This window comes from Hypomesus nipponensis, chromosome 10, assembly GCF_054491055.1.
Source record: "Hypomesus nipponensis isolate SF chromosome 10, ASM5449105v1, whole genome shotgun sequence".
Lineage (NCBI taxonomy): Eukaryota > Metazoa > Chordata > Actinopteri > Osmeriformes > Osmeridae > Hypomesus > Hypomesus nipponensis.
In genome coordinates, this window is record NC_140370.1 from 12,635,928 (window position 1) to 12,649,219 (window position 13,292).

Genomic DNA, 13,292 nt, shown 5'->3' on the forward strand with positions numbered 1-13,292 from the left:
AAACAGGTGAGTTTAACCCTTCTGATGGCGAATCCTGTTTCCTGTACGTGCAACGCGCAGACAGGTTGATAAATTCCTGACGTTACCGTAACAGTAGCATAACAGTCTAGATCAATGCATATTTAATGAATAAACATAAAAAGAAAAACAAATGAAACTTTTCTAATTATGTAAGCAAAATGTGAGTGGTAGCCAAAATCTAGCCGCTAATTGGCCCATTAATGTTATCTTTAGCCTATATAGGCTGTTGGGTTGAGCTAGTACCATATGAATCAACGTAGTCTATGGTGGATCATAATTCATCTGATAGTTCAATCTAATATATTCATAATATGTATTTGGCATATAGGGCCTTGTCCTCTAATAATGTAGCCGGCACTTGACCGCAGTTACTTTCAACATTTCTCTATGAACGTTATCGGTAACGAACATCTCCACCTTGTGGTGAATGTTGCACAACGCAGTATCTGAATTCTTCGGCAGTTGCGGCAATATGACTACATTCAGCCAATTGTGAAATATGCATGTGACATATCAAAATGTTGAAAGAGTTTAGTTTAATTGAATTTAAGGCATGCATCCTAAACACAGTATTTTCCAGTTTTAAAATGCAAATGAGTACACTACCTTGCTCTCGATTTTTGTGAGAAGCCCAGAGTAACAGCATATGAAATCACAAAAGAAATGTTAGGCTATTGGTTCTGCTTGGCTGGCTTTCGTTTCCTGTCTGATAGAAGATGAGGGTTAGGAGTTATTCTTAAACCCCTAATTCATTTGCATGGGTCAGGGATAAGCAGTTATTGATTGATTTGTGTAAATTATGGATTAAGATGTTGCCAAGACATCTGTTGCCTCCAACTGCCAGCAGTAGGCCTATTCTGTGTCAAAGGACTAGCGTACCTTTACAACTCCAGAGTGGAATCTCCTTTTAAAGCAGAATGTCAATGTTAATTGTGTCTAGTCGTAGGGTATAGCTTTCCTATCTGCCAGCATGAAAATCAAAATCTTACTTACTCATCTTGTAATAATTGGGCCATTTGACAACAATTCAATGACATATTTGTTATTTGGTCTATGGCCACCAGAGGCCCCCCTTGTACCAAGTTTGAAGGCAGGATACCCCGTTCCCATCTATAACCCTTGTGCTGCCTTCGGGTCACAACAATGACCCCAAGGTTCACAACGACCCATCGTTATTCTGCAACAACTTTACCCAATACAAAAACAAATCAAATTGATTTTCTTGAGACAGGCCGACGGTTTAAAGAAAATGCTTCTCTTTATTTTTGCATGGGGTAAAGTTGTTGCAGCACTTGAGGGGGGGGGGGGGGGGGGGGGTGTCACAATGACTGAGGGGTCACAATGACCCGAAGATAACACAAGGGTTTAACTAATCCACATGAGGTTCAAACCTGTATTAGCGGGCCGGAAAGAAAGGACCAATCACCTGTAAACTTATTTTCATTGTCCAACACTTGAATTATCAGAATAGATAGCATCGTTCTCAAAAGGTTTATAGATCGTGTAGCCTAAATTACATGCGTGGTCAGCGCAAGTCTGCCCCGTTTGACGTTTGGAAATAGTCTAGAAACTGTCAGATGTTAGACTACTTAACCAGATAAAGTAGGCCTACGGTTTACAGTGTATAAAAATATAATTTATTGACCATATCTACTTTGTTCAACCATGAAAATATAACAATCGTATAACATTTGAAGAGATTTCAGAACACATTTGAACACTGCAGTCATAGGCCTAACTGTTGGTTAAATTGGTTAAGAAAATGATTATTCACAAACTGTTCATAGTAGGCAACTATTTCATGAAGGAAGCCTAAGCTACGTAAGTGAATAAATACGATATGAATATGAGTTTCTGGAACCAGTGGCCCAAAGTTTATACGCATTTGTGTCTTTGAAATTAAAATATACAGCCTATGGGCTTTCTTTTTCAACTTTTCGACATTCCAAGAGGGTGGAAAGTGTTGCTGTCCAGCAGCCATGTTCCCATGTGGTATAGAATGTCCGAGTACCAGTGTATTCCATCTCTGGTAGGAGGGTACTCCCGCTCCTTCGATAGGCCAGTTAAGAACATGAACGCGTGACCAACCCGGACCGGTGCAAAGGCCCAGTGCGCCCATTTGTGGTCCTCTATCACCGCGTAACATGAAACCAAAACTTGGTCTATTATGATGGTTCCATGCGAAGTTACTGGAGCATAAGACCCCTCATATTCCTCTACGAAAATCCGTTGCACGGTTACTGCCTTCAGGTGTTCGAGAGCGTCGTCCACCACGAGCACCTTCTGCCCAGGTGTTACGTTACTGGCAAACACAGCTGTCGTGTCGCTGCCTGTGCCGTTGTTAGTGACGAAAACAAGGTGCGCAGGCGTTAATCTTAGTGTACTACGAGGCTCCCCTGTCTCAAAAACATAGAATTCTCTTATTGTCTTTGGATCCCGGTCGATAAACATGAGAAATTCACTGGAAACAATATTTCCCCCATCGTCCGCTGTCAACACTCTGTCGCCAACTTTCAAGTCTTTCACCATCTTTCTCTGACCATCCTCGAGGATAACGGAAGCAAATCCTGGGAAGCAGCCCCCTGATTTGGCAGCCACTGAATTTTCTGTGTGGAAACAAAACAAAAATAGAGTATCTCGAAAACTAACTGAACATTAGTAAGCAAACATTCGTTTGCAAAAAGTATTTATAAATCATACAAAAGGCAAACTGTTACTGTTTAACGTTTAAAATGCAATTAAAGATGATGAACAAATGCGTATCTCATCGAACGTTTAAATAGGTGTGCTATGCCTGCCTGAAGTAGTCTAAACTTTTTAAAAGTAGATTTAATCCATTTGATAACTGGACTATAACATTAAGATCCTATATGTTGTAATTATCAGCCTCTTTAATTATTCTTAATAATTCATGTATAAGGCAACTTGGCATAGTCTATGAGTAGTCTAGTGTGACTACTGACATGAGGACACTTAATAATTCATGAATGAAAATAACCACTTACCTGCTTTCACAGAACAGTGAATATGGGCTTTGGACTCATAATATACCCAGTCGAACCCTGCCTCTACTGCGAGCCGACACAACATTCCGTACTTGCTCCTGTCCCGGTCAGACGTGGTGATGTCCACCGCGCGCCCTTCATAATGTAAGGACTCTTCAGAATGGTGTCCATCCTCATCCCAAGCTTCTGTCACGCGGAGCTGTACTCCTGGCCACTGATTCATGACTGAAATAGCCAAAGAGTTCAGTTTGTCCTTGCATCTCTGAAAAGGAAAAACGGGTCACCATCAGAAGATAATGCTGCGTCAGACCAAGTAAATTGGAAGGTTTCAAAAAGTATAACGGACTTAATTTCGTGAAAGCAGGATATTAGACTTTTACTCTTAGTTAACCCCAACCAAACAATATGCTATTAAGTGGGACTATGAGGTGTCCAGGTGAAAGGACAACTTCCAAAGTGTTCTGGTCACCACCAAAAGTTTGAGTAGGAATGGTGAAAGTTTTAATCTTAGGCTGTGCTTCACAGTTGTCAGTTAGGATAAATATTTGATAAACACCATGATAGCCTAGGCGAATATAATTATTTGAAAACCAGGTTGCGAAATGACTGATTCAAGCAACAAAAAAGTTGAAAATGTACGTGGCCTATCGAATAATCAAATGATCTAAGCTATATAGGCGAGAGTTAAGAGATGTTAAGGCCATCTATTTGCATCATCGATAGAACATGCGTGACTTGTATCATGCATCGATTATTAATTTGTGTGGCTCTGATCATTGATAAATAGCCTATGAACATAATCTGTGTCAGCATTTTGTTTCGTTTGCTTTAAAATTGAACGATGTAGGCCTACATGTTCATTGTATTTTGATCGGAACAGATGCCTCCGGGATCAATAGCCTTTGCTGCACGCCTGACTTGCCAGTTTGTGTGCGTGCGAGCGTGAGTGTTAACACAGACACAGAGAAGGAAGGAAAGAGAGAAAGAGATGCATGGGCTCAGGGCAGCCTATTGAAGTTATAGCTCCATTAACTACCGAGAGCCGGTCACATAAGCCCTCGTGCGCAACGCATCCACGGTGACGTCTTGTCATGCTCCGCTAAACCTAACCGCAGACTTACATCACGGTTCACTGAAAAAACCCGATACGCTCAACTAAGTACTTGTTTTACACTGATTCATGTCTAAATAAAATAGGAAATCATTACAGTAAATGGCACCACATGAATGTCATAACCTAAAAAAGCAATACTATCATAAAAGATGATGACCCTTCATGTCATGCCTCAAGCTAGCAGACTGGTGGGCTAGCTATTCACTAATATGTCAAACATAATAATATCCTACCTGTGTCATAAGTCTGTCAGCGTTAGTGTTTTCCTCATCTTTGAAAATAATGTCTGGGTTATAGTTTGGAGTCAAGTCCTTAAATCTCTCGGAGTTCCTAGTTATCTTTCCTTCGTATTTGCCACTGGCCCCTAATGTCTTCTCTGCCACGTTGGGAATAAACTGCTTGTATGTCAGAGGCTTCAGTTTCTTCGGATGTCTCCTTTTCCCATACCCCCTGCCTGGACCGCAGGCAGACCCAGCGGATGCTAGGAACAGGCAGACAAATCCCACGAGCGCTATTCTTAAAATGATCAGCATCTCGTCTGTTAGATTTTTTTTTTTTTTTTATCGATATCTTGTATATCCTTTCTCTTAGTTTATCGTCTTCTCTGTTACTCCTTGTTAATCTTCTTTTCCTTTCTTTCAATTTAACTCCTTTCATAGAAGTCTATACGACCGCTATTGAGGCAGGTGCCGTATCCAACACTTCTCCTGCGTTAGCCTGCGCGCCAGTGGAGCAGGGTGTTGCTATAGTGGGCTACTTCAGAGATGAGAGAAGACGCTTTGACGGTGTGCCACGCGTTAGTGGAAGATTATGAGTGAGTTGGCTTCCTTCTTATAAGCCGGTATGTCATCAGTGTGTGGAGACAGAGTGAACTGGATTATTTACATTTACATTTAGTCATTTAGCAGACGCTCTTATCCAGAGCGACTTACAATAAGTAATCATTCCCTCGAGGCAAGTAAGGTGCCTTGCTCTCATTTGGCACAGCTGGGAATCAAACTGGCAACCTTCAGATTACTAGCCCGATTCCCTAACCGCTCAGCCACCTGACTCAATTATTGACTTCCTTGACAAATTACTTGGTATTCAAATAGATTGTTAAACAAACACCGACCCACCTCTTTATCAGATTGATGCCTTGGCTGCATCCACCCTGTTTCACAGCATCTTCATGTATCTGGAATTTAGAGGAAATGGGTTTGCCCTAACCCTAACCCAGACAGACATGAAGACACACAAGCAAGGTAAACTAACTGCAAGAATGTCAGAAAGGTGGAAAGAAAGACGGTCAGACAGAAGTTCAGACAGACAGGTATAGACAGAAAGCCATGTAGGTTGGCAGGATTGCAACCAGATCTATCAGTGGGTGGGCAGGCAAAGAATCACCAACAGAGAACTTGAAAGGCATAAAAACAGGAAGACAGACTGACAGCCATGTTCATAGACAGGTACAAACTAACAACCTCAGATCGTGGACAGTATCTGTGGCTTTACACACCATAGAACAGGGGTCACACTTTTTCTGTTTCTGTATGACAATTGTTGGTGTAACAGCCTAACGAAGAGATTTGCCCCAAGCAGGAAAAGTGTTTGGAAACCCTAACCACATAATCTGCCCTCTTTTGCCATAGATTTGTTGGAAGTCAGTGTTTTGCCAAGTCTGATTGCTGACGTTTGCTTGTCCCGGGCTCACATTGGTTGCTGAAAAATAACATGTAAGTGAGAAAAAACTCACTCACTCGTTACCTTACTGAGCCAGACCCGTAAAGACACCCAACACAACAATTATGTTTGTGATTCAAATAGTTAAAATGCAGGCCTAGTAGTATCAATTTACAAAAGGTGAATATACCATATTCTTAGAAAGAACACCATATAGCGCCAAAAGTATCCCTTATTTCCTATGACAGCAACATTGTAACAAGCACTGTGCATACAAGACAGTATATCTCCATTCTGTAATATCGCATCTGTGTCCAATGAACAATATCTTTCTTTACTTTCAGAGAAAAGGCCATTATTTAAAGCAATCTAGAAGTAGGCCTCAGGAATGAATTGCTAAAATGTTAGGATTAGAATTAACACAAGGTTTTTAATCCTGATCCCTAAACTATGTTAAGAGTCTTAAGACAGACGCAAAATACTTTAATATTTTCAAATGAGGACAAAATCTAAAGTCTGCTGGTATGTACAACACATGGGACAGAGGTCAGGTACAGAGGTCAGAGGTCAGGTACGAGAAAGAATAAGAAAAAAAGATATTTGTCACCAAGAACATATAATCTGAATCAGTGTCTTTAGAGACCATCCTTTTCACAGTAAAGGATCCTATTCAGGTTATTCACTGTGTTACCATACAATGACCATCCCCAGGTAACCAGCTGCCTTTGACCTCTAAAGTTTGTATAGTGAAATAATTAAAAAACTTTTTTGCTTGCCACTTCCAAGATCCATTTCCTTTTACGCATTTAAAAAATGTTTAGTCTATTTTCATTCATATAAATCACACTGGTTGTGTGTCCCATTGCGTACTCTAGTCCAGCCACATGACCTCACCTCAAATCAATAATGTCCTTAATAAAAGAGTAATAAATGAATGAAATTTAGAGAAAGAGAGAAAGAAAAAGAAAGGGCAATTTGCAAGATTGTATATTTGTCATGTAAGTGTGTGATTTACAGAGTCTGTTTGCTTCAGAGCCAGACTCTGCCTCAGACCTCTTGGTCTCCAACGACACTTTGTCAAGTCACCAACTTGGGTACGCTAACTTCAGTCTGCAAACACAGACAGATCAGCAGCACTCAGTTAACACTTGGCCTTAAAGTTAGGGCACACTTATATGAGACATCTGTGATGTTTCACCATCTTCGTTCTCTTGACTTAGTTAGGCCTACATTTCATAACTGATAGGGAGTTTTACCACTTACAGCATTTTGTGGAGACCGGTTTTTGCTCATAAGCTCTCTGGAGACATATCATATGAGGAATCTTTTTATACTCTTATTAATGTCTACTTTTTTCTTTGCAACGAGGATCAGAAACACACCATAATTTTCTCAGTCTAAACGAACAAGCTACTACAAACAATCAGTTGGCTTCACAAAGAACTCTTTGTGAAAAGAAATCCAGACAGTTTGAAATTCAAAGATCAACTGATCGTGTTTTAAAACGACTTCATTTGTGTTCTAAAACAAGACCGAGTTAAGGGTAGAATTCCACACTGTTATAACCCTTATTAGCGGGTCAAAAATGTTAAGCTGTTATGTTGTTTTTGTTCTCTCACACACTGATAGTAATCCTGGATCCACATTAAACTGTTGGTACTTTGACTTTAATTTGTGAAATAACCAAAACCATTCTCCTTTTTTAATGTATATTCTTATACTGAAAAAATAGATATTTCCAGTTGATATGTGATGTGTAACTGTGGCCTCTAGGCTGTCAAATTGCAGAGACTTTTAGGCCCTTAAATTGAAATGTTGCAGGCAGCACAAAGTTTGTTTTTGAATGTTTTGCTGCAAGGATTGACAGTAAAAGTATTATTGTCAGGGATATTGAGACTACCTAACATATTATTATATCGCCTTTATAATATTCCTCTGTTGGTCTCATGTCCTGAAGCATTATATGGCGAGTCCATGGCTCCTCTTCATGCAGATGAATAGAACTTGTGGCTTTCTGTTCTATCCAGCTATTCCTATCTCACAAACATCACTCATAAGTGCAGCGAGAGAGAAAGAAAGAGAGGGCATTCTCTTCATCGAGGACAATTTTTCAGCCATCAGAACTTGTGGTTGGATCAAACGGTCTATTGCTATGGTAACCACTTCGAGGAAAGTGACAGGCAATTCCACAAGGTGAAGGAAAAAGAAGGGAGTGGGCTGGACAGGCAATCAATATGAGCCAAGAAGGATAATGAAGATTAACAGGGACCTCAGGACTCATCTGGATACATGGCTACCTCCCTTAAGAATAGGGCAAAAAGAGCTGCATGTTTAGATTATAATGTATCAAATGTGTTTGCTTTGCGTGATGAAATACGCAGCCATGACCAGAGATGTGTCATGGATTGCCATAGCTGATGCTAGAACTTTCAAACCACAATTAAGGACATTTCAGCTAACCCATATCATTCTACATATTACTCACCTCAGTCCTTTGTTGAGTCTTGTATCACATTCTATAGCTGAAACCAACACCACAGGAAGAACTACAACATACAATACAAGCAATTTAAGGAAGTGTGACATAGGTGCCCAGGTGCAGATAGCTGGATTCCAAACCTGGCCTCTGGTGTTACAGACTCCTCCAAGTGGGGAAGCCAGAACCAGGTAACTAGTTTACTGTAGTTTACAGTAGCACTAAACTATTGGGAACTAGCGTTGACATATTATTGCTTTAGAGGCAGTGATTTCCGAGTAACAGGTCAAGTGAATGAATTTTGACCAGATGTGATCAATCCCTGCGCCTCAGTCATAGTGACACATTTACAACACGTCACGCCAACACTATAGGCGCACACTACAATCCCACATTTCACAACCATCATTTTAATAAGACAAAACATTTAACAGTCCCGTAAGTCCTCGCGTTACAATTATGGAACTAGCTAAAGCTAGCAACAGCAGCGACGGCTCCCTCCGGTCGCTACAACACTGCACGTATGTCAAGAGCCAGTATTCTTGCAAAGAGAAACCTAATAGCTTTGTCAATCGTTCTTGCAGAGTGAGAAGTCTAGACGCTAAGACTCAGGAAAACACTAGCTAATTATTCTGGTAATTGGATGTTACTGCACACTGTGGTTGAATTCTAGGCTATATCAATGTGGGCGAGTTGTGGGTTTGGGCTAAAACACGACTTGATTTTGAGGTAACTGTGAAGTTGACGGATCATGTTCTCCCTTGTCGACGACAATGTCGTTGACAACAAAAATGGCAGGACAGAGCAAAGCGTCTCCGTGTAAGACTGCTGATCTACGGTCAGTTCTGCATGTTGAATAGGCCCAAGTGCCTTTTTAATTGATGGCCTTGATCTTAATTTGTGAACGATTTTGTAATAATTGTCTAAATATAGCCGTAGAATTCAGAGAAATTAAGCACATCGTTAGCACAAGTTTTACAATTGCAGATTGTGATGGAAATGCTCAGCCAAGATCACACTTTTTTGAGAAAAGCTGCTTAAAACATGATTATGAGCAGGAGGTATACAAAGGCCAAGAAAGAATTGCAACATACAAACAATGGCTCAGTCAAAACATTTCCATTAGTTTTGTAGGCTCCTTCTCAATCGTTATTTTGTTTAATTTTACAGTATAGTTTTGTAACCAGTACATGCAAGCCCATATGTAGGTCTCTGACCAGTGATGTATCATTGGTGTAATGGTAATAATTAGGTTGGACACGCATAAAACTCGAGTGCTGTGCTCAGACACACAGGTAACTTGAACTTAAAATGTCGATTTTTATTACTCAACAAACAACAAACATGCACATTGTATGTGCAATGACTATGTATTAAACATTAAGTTACACTTTTACATTTACTAGAGAGACATAATTTATGTGTAATAAATCGGTTGTTTTAAACCATCCAAACCCTTCTTTCATCGAGTGGGAATTTAGGGTCGTCTAAATAACCCCTTAGAAGGAACAACATGAAGGTGCACGCACTGAGCAACTGGTAAAAGAGGATTTTATGGGAAATGTGTACAGGAATTAGTAGTAAATCAGTCCACTAATGAGATTAATTTCTATTTCATAATCTTTTTCCAGCCACCATGAACGGCTCAATGCAGAACAAATGCTGTGAACCTCATCACCTCACAAATCAACATGGCCATCAACAATAAGCTAACCCAACTGTGTGCCAATCTGACATTTTCACAGATGATCCATTATTATGTTGTATTGTCAGAAAATTAAAACCTCTGAAAATTTAACATTTTTATTACATATAGCCAATCGTTACAATATTTTTGAAAATGTTTATCAAAGGACCACTTGAAGACTTCAATATGTTGACCTTAGTTGTACTGAAGCTTCTGCTCATGTTTTTTTCCTGACAGCTCAGCAGACAGACCATTACAGCAGTCACAGTTTATTCCATCTGACAGATACATGGCTGGGCCTATCAGGTGAGCTCATTGAATTATATAGCAGTCCAGCTGAGTCAGCTAATCACAAATGAAGGTTTGCAGTGGCTAAAGATTGTGGTCTCTAAACCAGGGAGCACCTTCATATGTGTTAATTGTTGACCTCTGTCTTATTGTCGCTAGTAATACCGTCAATATTTTCCAATAATTTGTTCCATCCATAACCTTCCAAACCTACATCAACGTGTAGCTCCATGTTTTTTTTTACTGTATCAGAACAGAGCCGCAGTGAAACCCTTTCTGAAGAGGATCAAGAATTGGAACATCCATTTAATCAGATATATCACTGTAATGTAGACATCGTATTTCCTTTTTATGGATTGTAAAGATTACCCACTTTGGGAGTCTCAAGGACATCTCAGACAGCAGTCTTGATCTATCACTCATCCCAAGTACCTCATAACATCTCCCATAGAAACTTTAATTTCTAGTTGCCCTCGCAATTAGCCGCGTAGAGACTGGGGAGTCCTAAACTGTCACCTTGCTAAAGGTAATCCTAATGAGCTCATAATATTAAACAGACTATGAATGGTGTGCTAATAAACCTGACATAGGGGAAATCTTTCTCCCAACTACTCACAAAAACATGCAGTCATTCCAGACCCTAGATATTGGAATCTGTGTAGGAATACTGTCTAGTACTAAACAGTCCTTTACATGTGTTAATTCAGAATCTGCTGGTCTACTGCTTGTTTTGTTGCACTGTCTACCATTATACCAAGAGTGAGCCATATGTGCTTACGAGTCAGCCCTGTCTGATTGGGAAAGTATAGTTGCTCCTGTATTTAATGGCAGCCTATTGATCAAGGCTTTTATGATGAGATAACATCTTACAAATGAGAAAGAAACAACCATTATGTACCACATCAAATATTTATGGTGGCAAACATTGGAAGTGTAGAAAGAAATCAATATTTCATCACAGTCTTGCGCAAATAGAGTATATATTGGCCACTTTAATAGCAGCAAAAATATGATGGAATGTCTCGATTATTATGGTCCTGAAAGCTATTGATTACTCATTGTCTCAGGAAAGCCACAGATTTCCCATCACTTAGAGACAGAGTGGCAGATTTTGGGAGAGTGATTATAATATAGCAACTTGCCATAGCCCTGGGTTTAAACTCCATGCTGCCCAAAGATTTTACTCTGACATTCCTAATTTAATATTTATAGATTGTGTCCAATTCCCTATTCTTTTAAACCTCTTACATTTATATAGGTTGTCCTAATCAGTATCTTATGCATTTTGAGGAACATTTTATTAATCTCCAAATGTGTTACTGTGTCATGGCAGTCAGCAAACCTGCTGCAGAAAGTTTAAATGGAATCTACTGAAAAACTTTCACTACAAGTTGGCATCTATTGCCTATTGAGTCCAGAATGCGTCATTCCTTGGCAATGCTAGCTCTCAACCCAGCTCACCCCAATGTCCATCTGCCTCCACTGCCAGACACTTGCCATGTACACAATGCAGTTTAATTAATGGCACCACTAAAAGGTCTGGTCCACTAAAGTTGGCATCTTGTTTAATATCCTAAGTGCCTCTGCACCTCTCTCAATCTCCCAAAGGTAATATATGAAGAGGGAACAATCAATACAAGCTAAAAGACTCCCTAAACCCCTTCCTCCCACCTCCCAAATAAGTTGAAGGAAATCGAGTAGTGCTAATCTAAATATTGAGAGATCCACAACTATAGTACGCTGAGTAGGCCGACTCAGAGTGATTCAGTAATGCTTTAAGACATGTGATTCATGAAATATTTTTAGCCAAAGTAGTGGCTACCACTACTTCTATCAGTTATATCTAAATGGCCAATCAAATATGCATTACGTGTTTTCTAGGGACAATGGACTTCAGGGTTGAATGACCGATTTCTTTCCAAATACCATATCCCTTAGCATAACTTTACATTGTCACAATGTATACAGTATGTGTGTGTGTGTGTGTGTGTGGGGGGGGGGGGGGGGGGACAAATGACAAAGGAAAGCAACAGACACAGAAAGAAAGAGATGGTCCAACCCATTTTGTCTTTCCTAGCACACTGTCTGTCAGCCTCAATAGTATGTACTGGTAAGTCACCCGGATCTCACTGTGCAGCTCATTTAACTCAGTTCATTTGTGTCTCTCACATAAAGACTGGAAGCTATAGTTTGAAATTAATAGCATTTACATAAGTACGTTTCCAAGTGCGCACCTTTAAGCACCACTTGCGCATCGCTGTAACAACTTACCGTGCAGGTATTGCTGCAGTAGTCAATGCATTTTTCTAAACTCTCTTCACACATCATGGAATTGTAGAATGTATCCTGTGGCACAGTCTATTTAACATAAATACATATTTTATTTTTAAAAATATTTCCTCTATATTTTACAATTATATTCTATTACATGGTTAATGAGGCTCTATTATCCCCTTTCCCTCTAAGGAAGCAGATCTATTTTTAGGCCTGCCAGAGAATAGAGATGGCAGAATCGATTAATCAGACGGACTCCGACTGGAGATTCTTATGAGTTGTTATTTAATGACCAGAGATAAAAATAGATGAGTCCTTGTTTGAATGAGCTAAGAAGGGAAAATTAGAACAGTTTAAGATTTTGTGGGTACCTAAAGGTCATTTCTTGGTTCATATATTTTTGTAGTTTTGTAATAAGAATGTTGGGTAGTACAAATAGATAGGTAGAGCAATAAACACAAATCACTCTAGAATAGACTGTACATATATTGTAGATTAGCCTGACTATATTATTGATTAAAGTTGTAATATATCACAAGTGTCACTTGGGCAAAGCACTTCACTTCCTACTTGCCTCGGGGGAATGTCCCTGTACTTACTGTAAGTCGCTCTGGATACGAGCGTCTGCTAAATTACTAAATGTAAATGTAAGTAAAATGTCTCTAAATTGCTCCCCAGTTCTAAAATATTCAATTCGATTCTATATTTTGTATACATTGAGTTGTGTAGTTTCTGTAATCCCCCGTTCCGAATAAAATATAATTA

The 13,292-nt window shown here is 39.6% G+C and overlaps 1 protein-coding gene and 1 long non-coding RNA gene across 2 annotated transcripts; one reads left to right on the forward strand and one right to left on the reverse strand.

Annotated features, from left to right (window-relative positions):
* Window positions 1-1,438: 1,438 nt before the first annotated feature.
* On the reverse strand, window positions 1,439-4,673 carry shhb (sonic hedgehog signaling molecule b). The gene is made up of 3 exons (XM_084707166.1): window positions 4,374-4,673; window positions 3,027-3,288; window positions 1,439-2,627 (listed from the first exon to the last, which is right to left on the reverse strand). Exons 1-3 carry the CDS (start codon window positions 4,671-4,673, stop codon window positions 1,951-1,953), a joined length of 1,239 nt encoding a protein of 412 aa, XP_084563292.1. The 3' UTR covers window positions 1,439-1,950.
* Window positions 4,674-8,686: 4,013 nt separating this feature from the next.
* LOC146271799 (uncharacterized) lies at window positions 8,687-10,786 on the forward strand. Its single transcript, XR_014767109.1, has 3 exons — window positions 8,687-8,799; window positions 10,203-10,271; window positions 10,506-10,786. It is a non-coding gene; the product is annotated as an uncharacterized LOC146271799 (long non-coding RNA).
* Window positions 10,787-13,292: the final 2,506 nt, after the last annotated feature.

Coding starts and splice junctions, on each gene's coding strand:
- shhb (XM_084707166.1), bottom strand. CDS start 4,673: ATGCTGATCATTTTAAGAATAGCGCTCGTGGGATTTGTCTGCCTGTTC. Junction 3,289..4,373: donor CTGACAGACTTATGACACAG/GTAGGATATTAT, acceptor TTTCCTTTTCAG/AGATGCAAGGACAAACTGAA. Junction 2,628..3,026: donor TCACTGTTCTGTGAAAGCAG/GTAAGTGGTTAT, acceptor GTTTCCACACAG/AAAATTCAGTGGCTGCCAAA.